Here is a 13,651-nt window from a genome sequence, read left to right as displayed (position 1 = left end):
TTTACTTAGCATAATGTCCTCAAGCATTCGTCCATATTGTACCACATAACAGGATTTCTTTCCTTTTTAAAGCTGCAGAGTGTTCTATTATATGTATATACCACATTTTGTTTATCCATTTATCAATGGACATTTGGAGTGCTTCCACTTCTTGGCCACTGTAAATAGTGCTGCTATGAACGTGGTTGTGCAAATATCTCTTCAAGACCCTGCTTGCAATTCTTTTAGATACATACTCAGAAATGGAATTACTAGCTCACATGATAGTTCTGTTTTTAATTTTTTGAGGAGCTCTTATGCTGTTTTCATAGCAGTTGCACCATTTTACAGTCTCACCAATAGTGTGCAGACATTTGTTTTTCTTAACCGCCAGAGATATTTTATATAAAAGCTAAGTGTGTGGGCTTCCCTGGTGGCGCAGTGGTTGAGAGTCCGCCTGCCGATGCAGGGGACACGGGTTCGTGCCCTGGTCCGGGAGGATCCCACATGCCGCGGAGCGGCTGGGCCCGTGAGCCATGACTGCTGAGCCTGCGCGTCTGGAGCCTGTGCTCCGCAACGGGAGAGGCCACAACAGTGAGAGGCCCGCGTACCGCAAAAAAAAAAAAAAAAAAAAAAGCTAAGTGTGTGATATATGTTAGCGGCTATCTTTTCTTTATGATGTCATCAATGGCAAGTTCATTAAAAGGAGAAACAGTGCTCATAATTCTTAAATGTAATGAATAAAATCTGGCTTGCTGTTTTTTAAGAATTAAAAAGTTAAATTTAAAAATTAAATTTAAATTCATTATAAGTCAAAGGAAACCACAATTACATCAGTCGTTCCCTCTTTGACTTGTTCTTAATTACAGAGATAAGCCAGAGAATTCAGACAGCTCACCCTTCTGGGAGGCAAGTAATGCTGCACTACCTGTTACCGTGGATGAACAACATCGAGTTGGTGGATTTAAAACCGTTGCCCACAGCAAGGCGACATGATGAAGATGAAGATGATTCCTTAAAAGACCGAGAACTTATGGTGACCAGCCGGCGCTGGTTACGAGGAGAAGGCTGGGGATCCCCACAAGCCACTGCCATGGTTTTGAATAATCTGATGTACATGACAGCAAAGGTAACGTGGTTTTTGTATTTGCAGTTGCTGGACAGAATTACCAAGTTAGGAGTAAACAGGTTAGAAACAGACAAAGAGATTAGATAATCCTGTGGTAACCAAACAAGTATGTGTTATCAGTAAGTTCCTTTCTTTAAAAAACTTCTCATTAGATATAAAATGTCTTCTTTTTGGTTGGGGGGAGCTAAAATCATATGTGCTTAATGATACTTGGGTTCAGATTTGTTGAAAGAAATGATGGTTCCTCTAAAGTGTGGAAAAGATTAAAGCTGTCTGTCAAAGCGTTATTTTCTATTATTTCATGACATGGCAAGTTTGATATTGAAAAGACAGCCGTTACTAAAGTGTGTGCTGTGTTTTCTGCCTCTAGTATGGTGATGAGCTGGCCTGGTCGGAGGTGGAGAATGTGTGGACCACACTCGCAGATGGCTGGCCAAAAAACCTGAAAATAATTTTGCACTTTTTGATCAGCATTTGTGGAGTGAATAGTGAACCAAGCCTCTTGCCTTACGTATGTGTTCAAGTTCATTTACTTTTTATTTTTTTTTTTAATATATATATTTACCCAGTGTCTTGTGATGTCAGAGTCTGGGCAGCAGTAGACCAGCAGAGGCAAAGCAGGGGCCAAGATGAGGCAAATCAGGAAATAGCACATGGATTTATCCATTGATTCATTTAACAGGTATCATCTGGCTTTACTACAGTCTAGGTGTTCTTCTAGGTTCTGATGGATGCTACAGATTTTATTCTTTGAACCTATACCTAATTTATTTAATGAATAAATCAGTAGTAAAGTACAGTCATGGTAAGGGCTACAAAGGAAAATTGCAGAGTCCTGAGAGTGGATAACTTTGGAATCACCACCGTCTGGGAGGATTAGAGATGATACTGGAGAGAAAGTGATATGGAAGTGGAGAGATGTTAGTAGTTTTTCCTATCAGGAGCTGGCATTGGGATATTGGAGCAGGATGGGAAGTGAGAGCTCAGTGCTTATGGAATCGTGCCGTAAGGCTTCTAGAAGCAAGGAAAAGCATGATAAGAGATATACAGTGAAGAATATGTCTTTGCCTTCTAGAGGGAAAGCAATACTTAAATCTGCTCAGGTTAAGAGAACAGCGTGAAGCTATCAAACATGAAGGTTAAACTGAATATACACACATGCACGCAAACACACACGTGTATATGTAGATATAGCTATCAGTGACATGGTAGCATCTCCTTAAAGTATGTCCACAGAAGACTAGCTCTGCAGAATGTTGCTCTGAAAGTTCTTATGGATCCTACTTTAAACGAACCAGTTAACTTGAATCCTGAAAGCACTGTTCTGAAGGCATGTCACAAGATTAACCTTCAGTGAGAAGCACTTAGAGAAAGGTGGGTGTTTGGTTCCAAACAACACCGTCACACATTACCTCTTGACCTCACGTCCTAATACTCTCCCTCAGGCCCCCTGCCCTTGAGCCACGCTGACTCCACTCGCTGTCCTGCTTTCACACCAGGCATCCCGCCCGGGGGCCTTGGTACTTACTTTCCTCTCTCTCCCAGACAGCCACATTGCTCACTGCTGCACCTCCTTCAGGCGTTTCCTCAAATGTCAGTTCTCACTTGATACTTTTGCTGGTCATTTTGTCTAAAACTGCAAATGCCCTGCCCCCCACCCGTACGCTCTTCTTTTCCTTTCCCTGTTTCATTGATTTTCCTAGCACTTATCATCAAACTTGTTATATATTTTACCTCTTTGGCTCATAACTTTTGCCTCAATCAGTCCAGTGGATTGTCAGCTCCTTAAGAGCAGGAATTTTGGTCTGCTTAGTTCATTGCCTTCTTGCCAGAGCCTGGACTAGTGCCTGACACACAGAATCTTCCCCTTAATCAGACGAATGAATGAGTGAGTCGGGGTTGGCACTAGAAACAGGCATGAAGCTATAATTCTAAGAAGCCAAGATGAAGTTCAGGGCATAGCCATTTGCCAGAAGTTTTAAAAGAGCTACTTTTAATGACAATAATAATAATTTCTTAATTGTCGTTTCTTAAGCACTACTTAGAGGCCAGGCACGGTATAAGCACTTCATCTCCATTACTTAATTTCCGGAAGAAATCTATGGCCTTGCTAAGATTACTGCAGTTTTACAGATGAATAAAATAAGGTAGAAAGAAGAGTAATTTCCTCAAAGCCGCACAGCCATTTAGCTCTGTCTTCATGGAGCTGGAATTCCAACCCCGAGCTTTTGGTGAAAAGTCAGTGAAAGCTTCTTGGACAGGCAGTGAAGCTGGAGCGGGGATGGGGCTTGAAGACCTGACAGGATTAGAGTCAGGAGTGTCAACTCAGATGACCTGGGTCAGAGCAAAGGCACAGAGGAAGAAACGTACTTGACGTTTCCTGGGTCAGAGGAGACTGGACTTGGGAACAGAGAATTAGCAAATAGTTAGAACAGCTCGGAGAGCTCAAGAGCTGTGTGGAGGACGGTCAGTTATCGTTAGGGAGCTGTTATCAGATTTTTGGTATGATGTGATAAAGCATGTTGTAAGATTTGTCTGGGGGTCATCTAATAAGACAGAGCTTCTCACGTGTCTGTATGCACGTGAGTCGTCTGGGGATCTTGTTCTGGTTCTGAGTCTGGAGGTGAGGGTGAGGCCTGAGATTCTGTATTTCTAGCAAGCTCAGGTGACGCTGCATCTTCTGCGAGGGCCTCATTTTGAGTAGTAAGGATTAAAGTAGAGAAAAAAGAGAGATCGCTTACTAACCGATCAGCCCATTTCAATAATACATATTACTAAAATATACCTATAAAGCATACTACTGAAAAGTTTTTTTCAATTATTTAACTCGTACTGTGTACTAGGGCTTTTTAAAGTGCTTTATAAATTTTAATTTACTTAATCCTAACAACCCTGTGAAGTAGGTGACATTGTCCCTAATTGCAGAAGAGAAAACTGAGGGGAACTTTCCAGATCGCCTAGCTAGTAAAAGTTACATCTGCACTCCAATCCAGACTGTGTCGTTGGAGTTCTAGTTTAGTTCTAGATTCTCACTCTTAGTCAACACTCTATACTGCTGGTTGAATATAGAGAACGGGGAAGGCAGAATAAATGATGAATCGTGGGTTTGAAGGCTGGCTGAATAAAAATATGAGGAAAATCTTAGGATGATATTAATTGAAAGTTTCCATTGAAAGAGAAACTGATTTAAAGAAAGGCAAGTTATCTTTTGCTTTTCTAAGAAAACCCCAGAAAGGTAAAGGAAGTAGATAACTTTATGGACACCATTAAACAATACATTTAGGTCATCCTAATTAGATATAATGTTGAGGGTTAGAGGGAAGATAGAACAGTACTTATAAAGCCGATTAATATCTGATTGCTAATCAGTGTCTATTCAAATTAAGATTGTGCTTATTCATCTACCACTTAAAGTTGAACTTACTCTGATAAAATTTGTCTCAACACAAGTTTGTGAGATAAAAATTGTGCTTTTTCTTTTCCAAACAATTTCTTTTGTGACAGGTGAAGAAAGTTATTGTATATTTAGGTAGAGACAAAACAATGCAGTTGCTAGAAGAACTGGTGAGTGAACTACAGCTGACCGACCCTGTCAGTTCAGGCGTCACTCACATGGATAATCCCCCATATTACCGCATCACTTCCAGCTATAAAATCCCTTCTGTCACCTCAGGTGAGACGTCATTTAAAACTGACTACTTTGTATAAAAAGAGAAGCTTTCCATAACTGTTCATTTTAGCAAGCGTTTGCTTTAAATATCATCATAAAGAAAACAAGCAAACATGAATCATATATCTAATTAACCGGACAAAACTTTGTAAATCCTCATATGAGTAAACAAGTTTGACAGTGTAAGGATTCGTAATGTGATAAAGGGAAACATACTTACATACTTATTTAGAACTGGAATATACATTTATATATCTCTATACAACAAATGCTTTTTTAAAATGACTATAATTAGTATGTAAATATAGAAAATGCTCACTTATTGAAAATTACTGTGTAATTTCATATTATAACTATTTGGGCATATATTATACATAGTATCCAATCACATGAGGTATATACTTTTATGTATACCCATATACTTATAGTTATTGTAATATTTCGAGTTGAAGAAACTACATTGCTGTGGGAATAACTTTCATTGAAAATATAATATCTGGGCTATTGTAGGTTAAATTTCTATGAATTTCTTTGCCATTCAGTTTATATTAAATGTTTTTGTGATGTTAATAACATTGTATAATTAGAAATCTCTCATACTATATAATTTATTTTTGTCATCTATTTCCATCTTTTTGTTATACTTTCCAAGAGGTTTCTAATAATGCTTCTATTGAATTTTTCATATCTGCTAGAATGTTTTTAATTCCAAAGAGAGGTTTTTTTAATTAGAATATTCTTAGGAGCGTCCTATTCATGTTTCATGGTTGGACTGTCTTCTGTATATTTGATAAAATTTTCTACCAGTGAAAGTTCCTATTTTCTTTATATTGCTGTGTTTTTGTTTTGGTTTGTCTTAGTAAAAGCTTTCCTCAAAAGCCTACCAATTCTGGATCTGTCTTTTCATAAACAGTTCACTTAACAGGCATATTAAAAAGTTGATTGGGTGTTCTGTAGGTATATGTGGAACTTATTTTGTCCTTTGTTGTATGATGATTTCGTCGATAGAAGTATACATAGGTCTTTTCTCTTGCAGTAATCAGATTCCCCAGAGAAAACTCTTCTAGTCCACTGCCTAGAGTAGAAGGTGTAGGGGTGTGTGTGTGTGTGTGTACCAATACATATAGTCCATACATACACACACTTGCACAGTCTTCAAGCCTTCTGGTAGCCCAGTGGTGTAAGAAGGTTGCCGGGGGATCCAATGGCAAATTTATGTATGTATGTATGCATGTTTTCACTTAGTCTTCGTATCCTCAGTAAAGTACTTACTCCTTCACCTGTATGTGGTGTGCCCTAGTCCAGAAATCCTCTGATTTACTCACATCAGAAGAGACTTCTGGAAGTGAGGAGAGAGAGCTACCCAGTTACAGGAGGCAGAGGGGTAGATCTTGGGAACCAGCTACTTATGAAAGAGATTTTCAACCATTCTTGCCTTTTTTTTTTTTTTTTTTTTTTTTTTTTTGCGGTACGCGGGCCTCTCACTGTTGTGCCCTGTCCCGTTGCGGAGCACAGGCTCCAGATGCGCAGGCTGAGAGGCCATGGCTCACGGGCCCAGCCGCTCTGCGGCATGTGGGATCTTCCCAGACCGGGGCATGAACCCATGTCCCCTGCATCGGCAGGCGGACTCTCAACCACTGCACCACCAGGGGAGCCCCATTCTTGCCTTTTTTAGCACCTCCTTCAACCCCTACTTCCAGAGGTACTTGAAGCCACTAATTCCTGACCTTTTGGAGGTTCAGCAGTATAGATACGGAAGCTTCTTGTTTCCTCCACTAACAGCCCTGGATTCAGCCTTCTTAACACTTGATTACTTCCTGTCCATTTGTTTTCCAGTATCCATAATTTTGTTGCTGTGTCTCCTTACCCTCTTGGTCGTTAAGAGTACATTCCTTTTTAAAAATCACCTTCTCATTTTAGTGGAGTTTTGACATCTATAATTTGAAATCTTTTGTTCTTATTGAGCTATCCTAGGTTTTAAATTCATAGATACTGTTTTGTCTATGATTACAGGAACTACTTCTAGTAGCAATACAATGGTAGCTCCCATGGACGGCAATCCCGATAATAAGCCCATAAAAGAGAATATTGAAGAGAGGTAAGTACTTCTCTGTTCTTGATTAGCCTGTCAGTTTGACGTATGCAGATTATCATCAGCATAAATGATAATTTCTGCATTGGAATGTATATTTCATTGTGTTAAAATTATAGTGAGGAAATATATTTCCATATTGGAAATTTTCCTCATTGACTATTTTAACATTAAAGATGCTGGCATGCTAGATTTTTTAATATGCACTAATGGATGAATAGGTAGAGTATGGTCAGTCACTTTTTGTGTGGCTACATTTTTAAACTTTTCTAAATGGATATTTACTCTGCCTGTTTTATATGGAATAGGTTTCATCAGCACATTATTATCACAACAATTTAAGAAAAATCTTCAGGTAGAAATAATTGACTTCAAAGCTTAAGCTTTTGAATTGTAATGTGGAAATTAATATATATCATAATAAACTTTAGTATTTTGTGTACTGTGTTCTTTTTTAAGCAAAGAAAGTGAAACATAAAGTACAAATACCACTTTACCATGAACTGTGACTAACTCAGTGATCATTCCCATAGCTATGTGCACCTAGACATCTACAGTGGACTAAACAGTCATTTAAATCGTCAACATCACAGACTAGAATCTCGATACAGTAGCAGCTCTGGAGGATCTTATGAAGAAGAAAAAAGTAATACATTCCAAATGTTTTTTTTTTTAATAACTGCGATGGCAAGGTGTATTATCATTATATTAATGTTAATAAATATATTCTTCCCAGAAGTTGTTTTTAAGAAGGGTATTTAACTGCCACTAGTGGTGTTCCAACATAATCTGAAATGTCTTGATTTTAAGAAGCAACGTAAGTGGGGGAAATATGTTTCAAAAGCACAGGTTCCCTGTAGATAAATCAAAAGGAACATAAGAATTCGTTCTCAAGAAGCATCATAGAACAGACATTGACCAACAGGCTGCTTTTTTGAACAGATTTGAACTTTCGTGGGATTCACGTTTTACTAAAACGTTCTCCCTTGCAATTGCAAAATGAATAATGTGTCCGAGTCTCCTTATAACACTTAGGTAGGGTAGAATAGAAGCACAAGCCTTCAGACTGGAAGGGACCCTGAAGATGATCTGGTCCAATCTCCTCATTTTGCACACGATGGAACTGAGGCCCAGAGAGGTTAAGTGACTTACCCATGTCACACAGAACTCACATTTCCTGATGGCCTTTCTTACTGCACCCTGCAGCCCCACTGTGGTAGAGCAGATTTCCTTTGAAGATGGGTTTGTACTGGCCCTATCTCAGGAAATTTAGAACTGAGTAACTTACCAGAAGGCCCTTGTTACAAGGCAGCTTCACCCATAATGTGGTCTCATATCTTGGACATCAATTGTGGAATCATGATGAAGTGTTTGTGTAGTTTTGCTTTGATTTAAAGGATGGAACCTGAATTGATATCTCTTTTCTCTCTCTGATTTGCTTAATCTGATAAGATTTGTACCCATGTCTACCTAGCAAACATATGTCCAAATAGTGGGAAATACTTTTTATCACTTTCCAGTGCTATAAATAGTTGGTGTTTTACTAGAGTTTGCTTATATTGGCGGAAAGTAGATGGTGTAGACAATGAGATCATTTTATTTTGATAGGTGATTCAATGCCACTTTATTCTAATTGGCGACTGAAAGTGATGGAGCATAATCAAGGAGAGCCACTACCCTTCCCACCAGCTGGAGGCTGCTGGTCACCACTGGTGGATTACTTGCCTGAAACGTCATCACCTGGATTACCTCTTCACAGGTGGACCACAGTGTCATTCCTATTTCATATGAGCCAAACCACTGTTTAACACTTCCAGCTTTCTTTACACTGACAACACAAAACATGAGAAACCTTCTTTCTTTTGATACTGCAACAAATTCGATCCGTGCGTTTAGATTTTAAGAAATCTAAAAACTCACACTTCTCACTGTTTACAATTAGTATGACTAAATCTAATTCTGCTGCTGCTGCTTTTCTGGGTGTCTGGCATAGTTACTTGACCTTTCTGGGACCCAGTTACTACATCTGAAAAATATTATTTTCCGGTAGTAGGCAGTATTATTTTAAATTGAGTTAAGCTGATTTCTATTTAGCAAAAATCACAATAGAACAGTTACCGCATTCTTTCGAAATGTATTATTGTACCAAACATGTACTGAACACCTACTATGTGGCAAGCAGTGTGCTAGGCCTTAGGGTTGAAGATGAAGAAAATATGGGCCTTGACTTCAAGGAGCCCTTAGCCAGATAGGTTTTTTCTAAAACTATCATGTAACAGTTTCTTCAGCTGTATTTCTTTCTTCTTTTTTTCTTGAGAAATTGTATTTTTTCCATAAAAGACAATATTAAAATCTTCAAGTAATTTGCATAAGATTTTCTCTAGGTTTACTCTAGTGACACATGAATAATGCTCTTGTTTGTCATAGGTGTAACATAGCCGTCATCCTTTTGACGGATCTCATTATCGATCATAGTGTGAAGGTGGAATGGGGAAGCTACCTCCATCTTCTTCTTCATGCAGTCTTTATAGGTAATACATATTCGGCACTAATTCCTTCATTTTATATTTTTGTGATAATTGAAAGTCAGTATAGTATGTTTGTTTGCTTTTTACAGGTTGTATTTTATTTACTTTTTAGTTGAGGTAGAGTTGATTTACAATATTAGTTTCAGGTGTACAAATAATGATTCAAAATATTTTATAGATTCTACTCCATTTATAGTTATTATAAAATGTCAGCTACATTCCTTGTGCTGTGCCATATACCTTTGTACCTTATTTATTTTATACACAGTAGTTTGTATCTCTTAATTCCCCACCCCTACCTTGCCCCCCCCCCCCCCGCTTCCCTCTCCTCACTGGTAACCAACTAGTTTCTTCTTTATATCAGTTAGTCGGTTTCTGTCTTGCTGTATTCACTAGTTTGTTTTATATTTTAGATTTCACTTATAAGTGACAACATACAGTATTTGTCTTTTTCTGTCTGACATTTCACTGAGCATAATACCCTCTAGGTCCATCCATGTTGCTGCAAATGGCATTATTTCATTCTTTTTTATGGCTGAGTAGTAGTCCATTGGGTACATAGACCACATTGTCTTTATCCATTCATCTGTTGATAGACACTTAGGTTGCTTCCATGTCGTGGCTGTGGTAAATAATGCTGCTGTGAACATTGGGGTGCATGTATCTTTTCTAGTGTTTTTGTTTTCTCTGGGTATGTGCTCAGGAGTGGGGTTGCTGGATCATACATGGTTGCTCTATTTTTAGTTTTTTGAGGACGCTCCATATTGTTCTCCACAGTGGGAAAGGAGATACGGTTTCAAGAAAGTTTCTTCCTATTTCTCTATTTTCTGTATGTTATTTCCATGACACTTTTTACCGTGATTCTTGTGGTCTACAGCAGAGTTATTCCTAGCCTCTCCTTTAACCACAAACAAGTCTGTTACACCCATTCCTATCATACAGGGCATACAGGTATGCCCTCCAGCAGGGAAAACTCTGTAGCAGGAGTAAAATTAATTTACCTCTGGGACTGGGAACTTTCAGAGTAAATGGAAAATTGAGACGGGTACTAAGTGTTTCCCAAAAGAATTAGATTGTGGACAGTCTGATTATTACAGCTACAACTCCACTGTGCCCTCTGTAACAAACATGTGGGATCCATCACATCAGCAACACTTTTCATGCTTGTAGGATTGCTCTCCTGAAGCAAGTCAAAATAGCCATCTTCTCCTGAATTTTCCTGATATGTACACATATTATATAGGCACTGCTTTCTTCTTTCAGTAAGCAAACATCTCCTGACTTTCTATTGTGTTCTAGGCACAAAAAATGCTTGCCTTTGAAAGTTCTTTTACATCTAGTGTTATGTAACGAGTATTAGTTTCTAAGAGATTGCTAAATTTTAGACATAAAACACACTGGAAATTTGTCTTGATTCTCCCTAGTCCAGTAGGACAATAGGCTATTGTAAAAGGGTATACACGCTGTAGGCCAATAAAGAACTTGATTGATGTACTATGTCATCTTTCACAAAATATTTTATATAATTTCTGCTTTTCTTTTTAAAATATGAGTTTGATAGCAAGAATACTCACTATTTCTCTTTACTGATGATGATTTTCTACTGTTCTCTTTAGGGTTTGACCACTGCCACCCTGAGGTGTATGAACATTGTAAACGCCTGCTTCTGCACTTGTTAATAGTAATGGGATCCAACAGTAACATCCGAACTGTTGCTTCTGTCCTTCTCAGGAACAAGGAGTTTAATGAGCCCAGGGTGCTTACAGTCAAACAAATTGCACACTTAGATTATACTTTCACAGGTATTTGCTTTAAAAGTACAGTTTGGGGCTCCCCTGGTGGCGCAGTGGTTGAGAGTCCGCCTGCCGATGCAGGGGACACGGGTTCGTGCTCCGGTCCGGGAAGATCCCACATGCCGCGGAGCGGCTGCCTCCGTGAGCCATGGCCGCTGAGCCTGCGCGTCCGGAGCCTGTGCTCCGCAACAGGAGAGGCCACAACAGTGAGAGACCCGCGTACCGCAAAAAAAAAAAAAAAAAAAGTACAGTTTGAAACTGGAACCGTACTTCGTTAATTTGGAATCCTGCATTAGAGAACATCAACTGAAGTTGAGATACTAGAGAATATTTTTTAATGTAGTTTTAATATTTTAAGTACCGTTAACATTATTTATTAATTCATAGAAGAAGGAATTAAACTTGGAGTATTTGAATCTCTCTTACCTTTAAGGGTCTTTGTCATAAAAATGTTAAACTCTCCACATGTAAGTTAAAGGTACAATGAAAGAGTGGCTTAATTTGTTGAGCACTGGTTATGACAAAGATGGTGAACTTGTATTAGATTCCCTCTACTCTCAAGATCTGAAAAATTGACAAAGGAAGACATTTAAAATTTTTATTCACTCATTTATACTGATTGCACTTAAAATGTTGTACATCTTGAAGTCTAGTAAGTTCCAAATTATGTATTTTGAAGTAGTGAGGTCCAAATTAATGAGACTTTAATGTAAAATTTATTTCACTGTTGATGTGAATTTGTTTTACTTTTCAAGTTATATTTTCTTTTTCCCTAATAGCCCTAACTTATTTATTTCATTCATCAGTATCATCAGGTTTATAATAGATGATCTAGAAAATAATTGGTTTTTAAAAATTGAAATAAAATTACTTTCTTTTCCTAATCATATAATGCCACATACAGGGTTAATAACCTTTTAAAGTTACTTACTTAAAGCCCTGTTATTTACTTAAAAACCTGTAGTTAGTGAGAAAACATCTATTAGTAAACTTATTCGCCTTTTTAAACCATGATTAAAAGATGAATGGAATAAAGTTTACTGCCTTTTTTATGTTAAAGCATTTCTAGTCAAAATTTCATAGTTTGGTGTTTGTTTTTAAGGCTCCTTTTGCTATTTTGTAAATGTGGGCATTAGTAATGACGTTTAGAATTATTTAATAATTGACATAATATCAATATAACAAATAGACTTTAAAATTGTCCTTGTTTAAGTAAAGTGAAGCAGAAAGCATAGACTCCTTAACATAAGAAATTAAAAGTCAGTTCTCATTATATGTAGAAGTGTGAATGGCAACCTATGTTGAGGAAATATGCCAAAATATTAGGAAACTGCCAGTTTCAACTTTGTCCAGCAGATGGCAGCACAGGACTGCATAGCAAGTCCAAATCGTTAAGTTTGACTGAGAGGCTCTGAAAACAACGTTTGCTCAAAAACTCACTCAGTGTAATTTGGTGCTTGTGGGGCTCACTTCTTTGAGGGTTGTGGGAGATTGCTTCCATCTGGGCATTCACGCCCCGCGTCTCTTTCAGCAGGTGTTAGCGATTTTATACCTGATTACCAGCCCTCCCCCATGACCGACTCAGGGCTCAGCTCAAGTTCTACCTCCTCTAGTATCAGCTTAGGAAATAACAGCGCTGCCATTTCACATCTGCACACCACCGTCCTCAGCGAGGTCGACATCTCAGTAGAGCAGGATGGAAAAGTCAAAACCCTCATGGAATTCATTACCTCAAGGTAACGTTGGCAGCTCCTACCATTCCTGACGCGTAGCTGCGTTAAGTCATGGTTTCATTTGTCAGCTTCAGCGAACCCTATTTTGTTTTCCAAAGGGTCATTGATTTGGAATAGGCAGGTTTGTATTGTGCAATATTTAGAAAATTTGATGCAACCAGAGACTTTCTTCTTTTGCTCACACTGTTATACCTAAGGAGGGCCTTAATCATGACTAGATACCAGGTACCCAAAGAGGATACAGTATTATCTGAATATATATTTCTGCCTCCATTAGCTACATTAACATTCAATCTTCAAATATTTATTTATGGCCTACTCTTTGCAAAAGCACTATAAATAAAGAAGAAACATAGGTGGGGAGAAAGGGGCCAGTATACCACAGCAAGAGCAAAATCACAGACGTGTGAGAAAACAAAGTATTTTCGGAACTGGTGAGTAATCCAGCCTGAGTGTAGTGTGGAGGAATTTCTAGACAAGCTGGAGGGCCATGAAGCCCTGGCCAGAGGTTATAGATCTTTTAAGAAAGAAGACATTATCAAAAATCTTTGAGCTGGCTGGGGAGGGTGAAGGACCCAATTAAATAAATATGTTGACATGCCGTGGAGCGGCTGGGCCGCTGAGCCATGGCCGCTGAGCCTGCGCGTCCAGAGCCTGTGCTCTGTGGCGGGAGAGGCCACAACAGTGAGAGGCCTGCGTACGCAAAAAAAAAAATGTTGAGAAAATC

General features: G+C 38.6%; 1 protein-coding gene across 12 annotated transcripts in view; it reads left to right on the top strand.

Moving 5' to 3' along the window:
* FRYL (FRY like transcription coactivator) overlaps positions 1-13,651 on the top strand; it is a 293,018-nt gene that overhangs the window by 229,044 nt on the left and 50,323 nt on the right. For 11 of the 12 annotated variants that reach the window (XM_079919426.1, XM_079919427.1, XM_079919433.1 and 8 more), the window contains 9 exons: positions 849-1,108; positions 1,479-1,619; positions 4,613-4,781; positions 6,792-6,876; positions 7,404-7,516; positions 8,479-8,629; positions 9,298-9,401; positions 11,015-11,200; positions 12,723-12,927. In XM_079919426.1, coding sequence (XP_079775552.1) covers positions 849-1,108; positions 1,479-1,619; positions 4,613-4,781; positions 6,792-6,876; positions 7,404-7,516; positions 8,479-8,629; positions 9,298-9,401; positions 11,015-11,200; positions 12,723-12,927 — 1,414 coding nt within the window. The remainder of the gene's footprint in view (positions 1-848; positions 1,109-1,478; positions 1,620-4,612; positions 4,782-6,791; positions 6,877-7,403; positions 7,517-8,478; positions 8,630-9,297; positions 9,402-11,014; positions 11,201-12,722; positions 12,928-13,651) is intronic. The other variant, XM_079919428.1, reaches the window with a different exon arrangement.

The sequence above is a fragment of the Stenella coeruleoalba genome (genome assembly GCF_951394435.1).
Source record: "Stenella coeruleoalba genome assembly, chromosome: 4".
In the NCBI taxonomy this organism is placed as follows: Eukaryota; Metazoa; Chordata; class Mammalia; order Artiodactyla; family Delphinidae; genus Stenella; species Stenella coeruleoalba.
The sequence above is the reverse complement of the archived record's forward strand: the minus strand, read 5'-3'. Positions and strand labels throughout refer to the sequence as shown.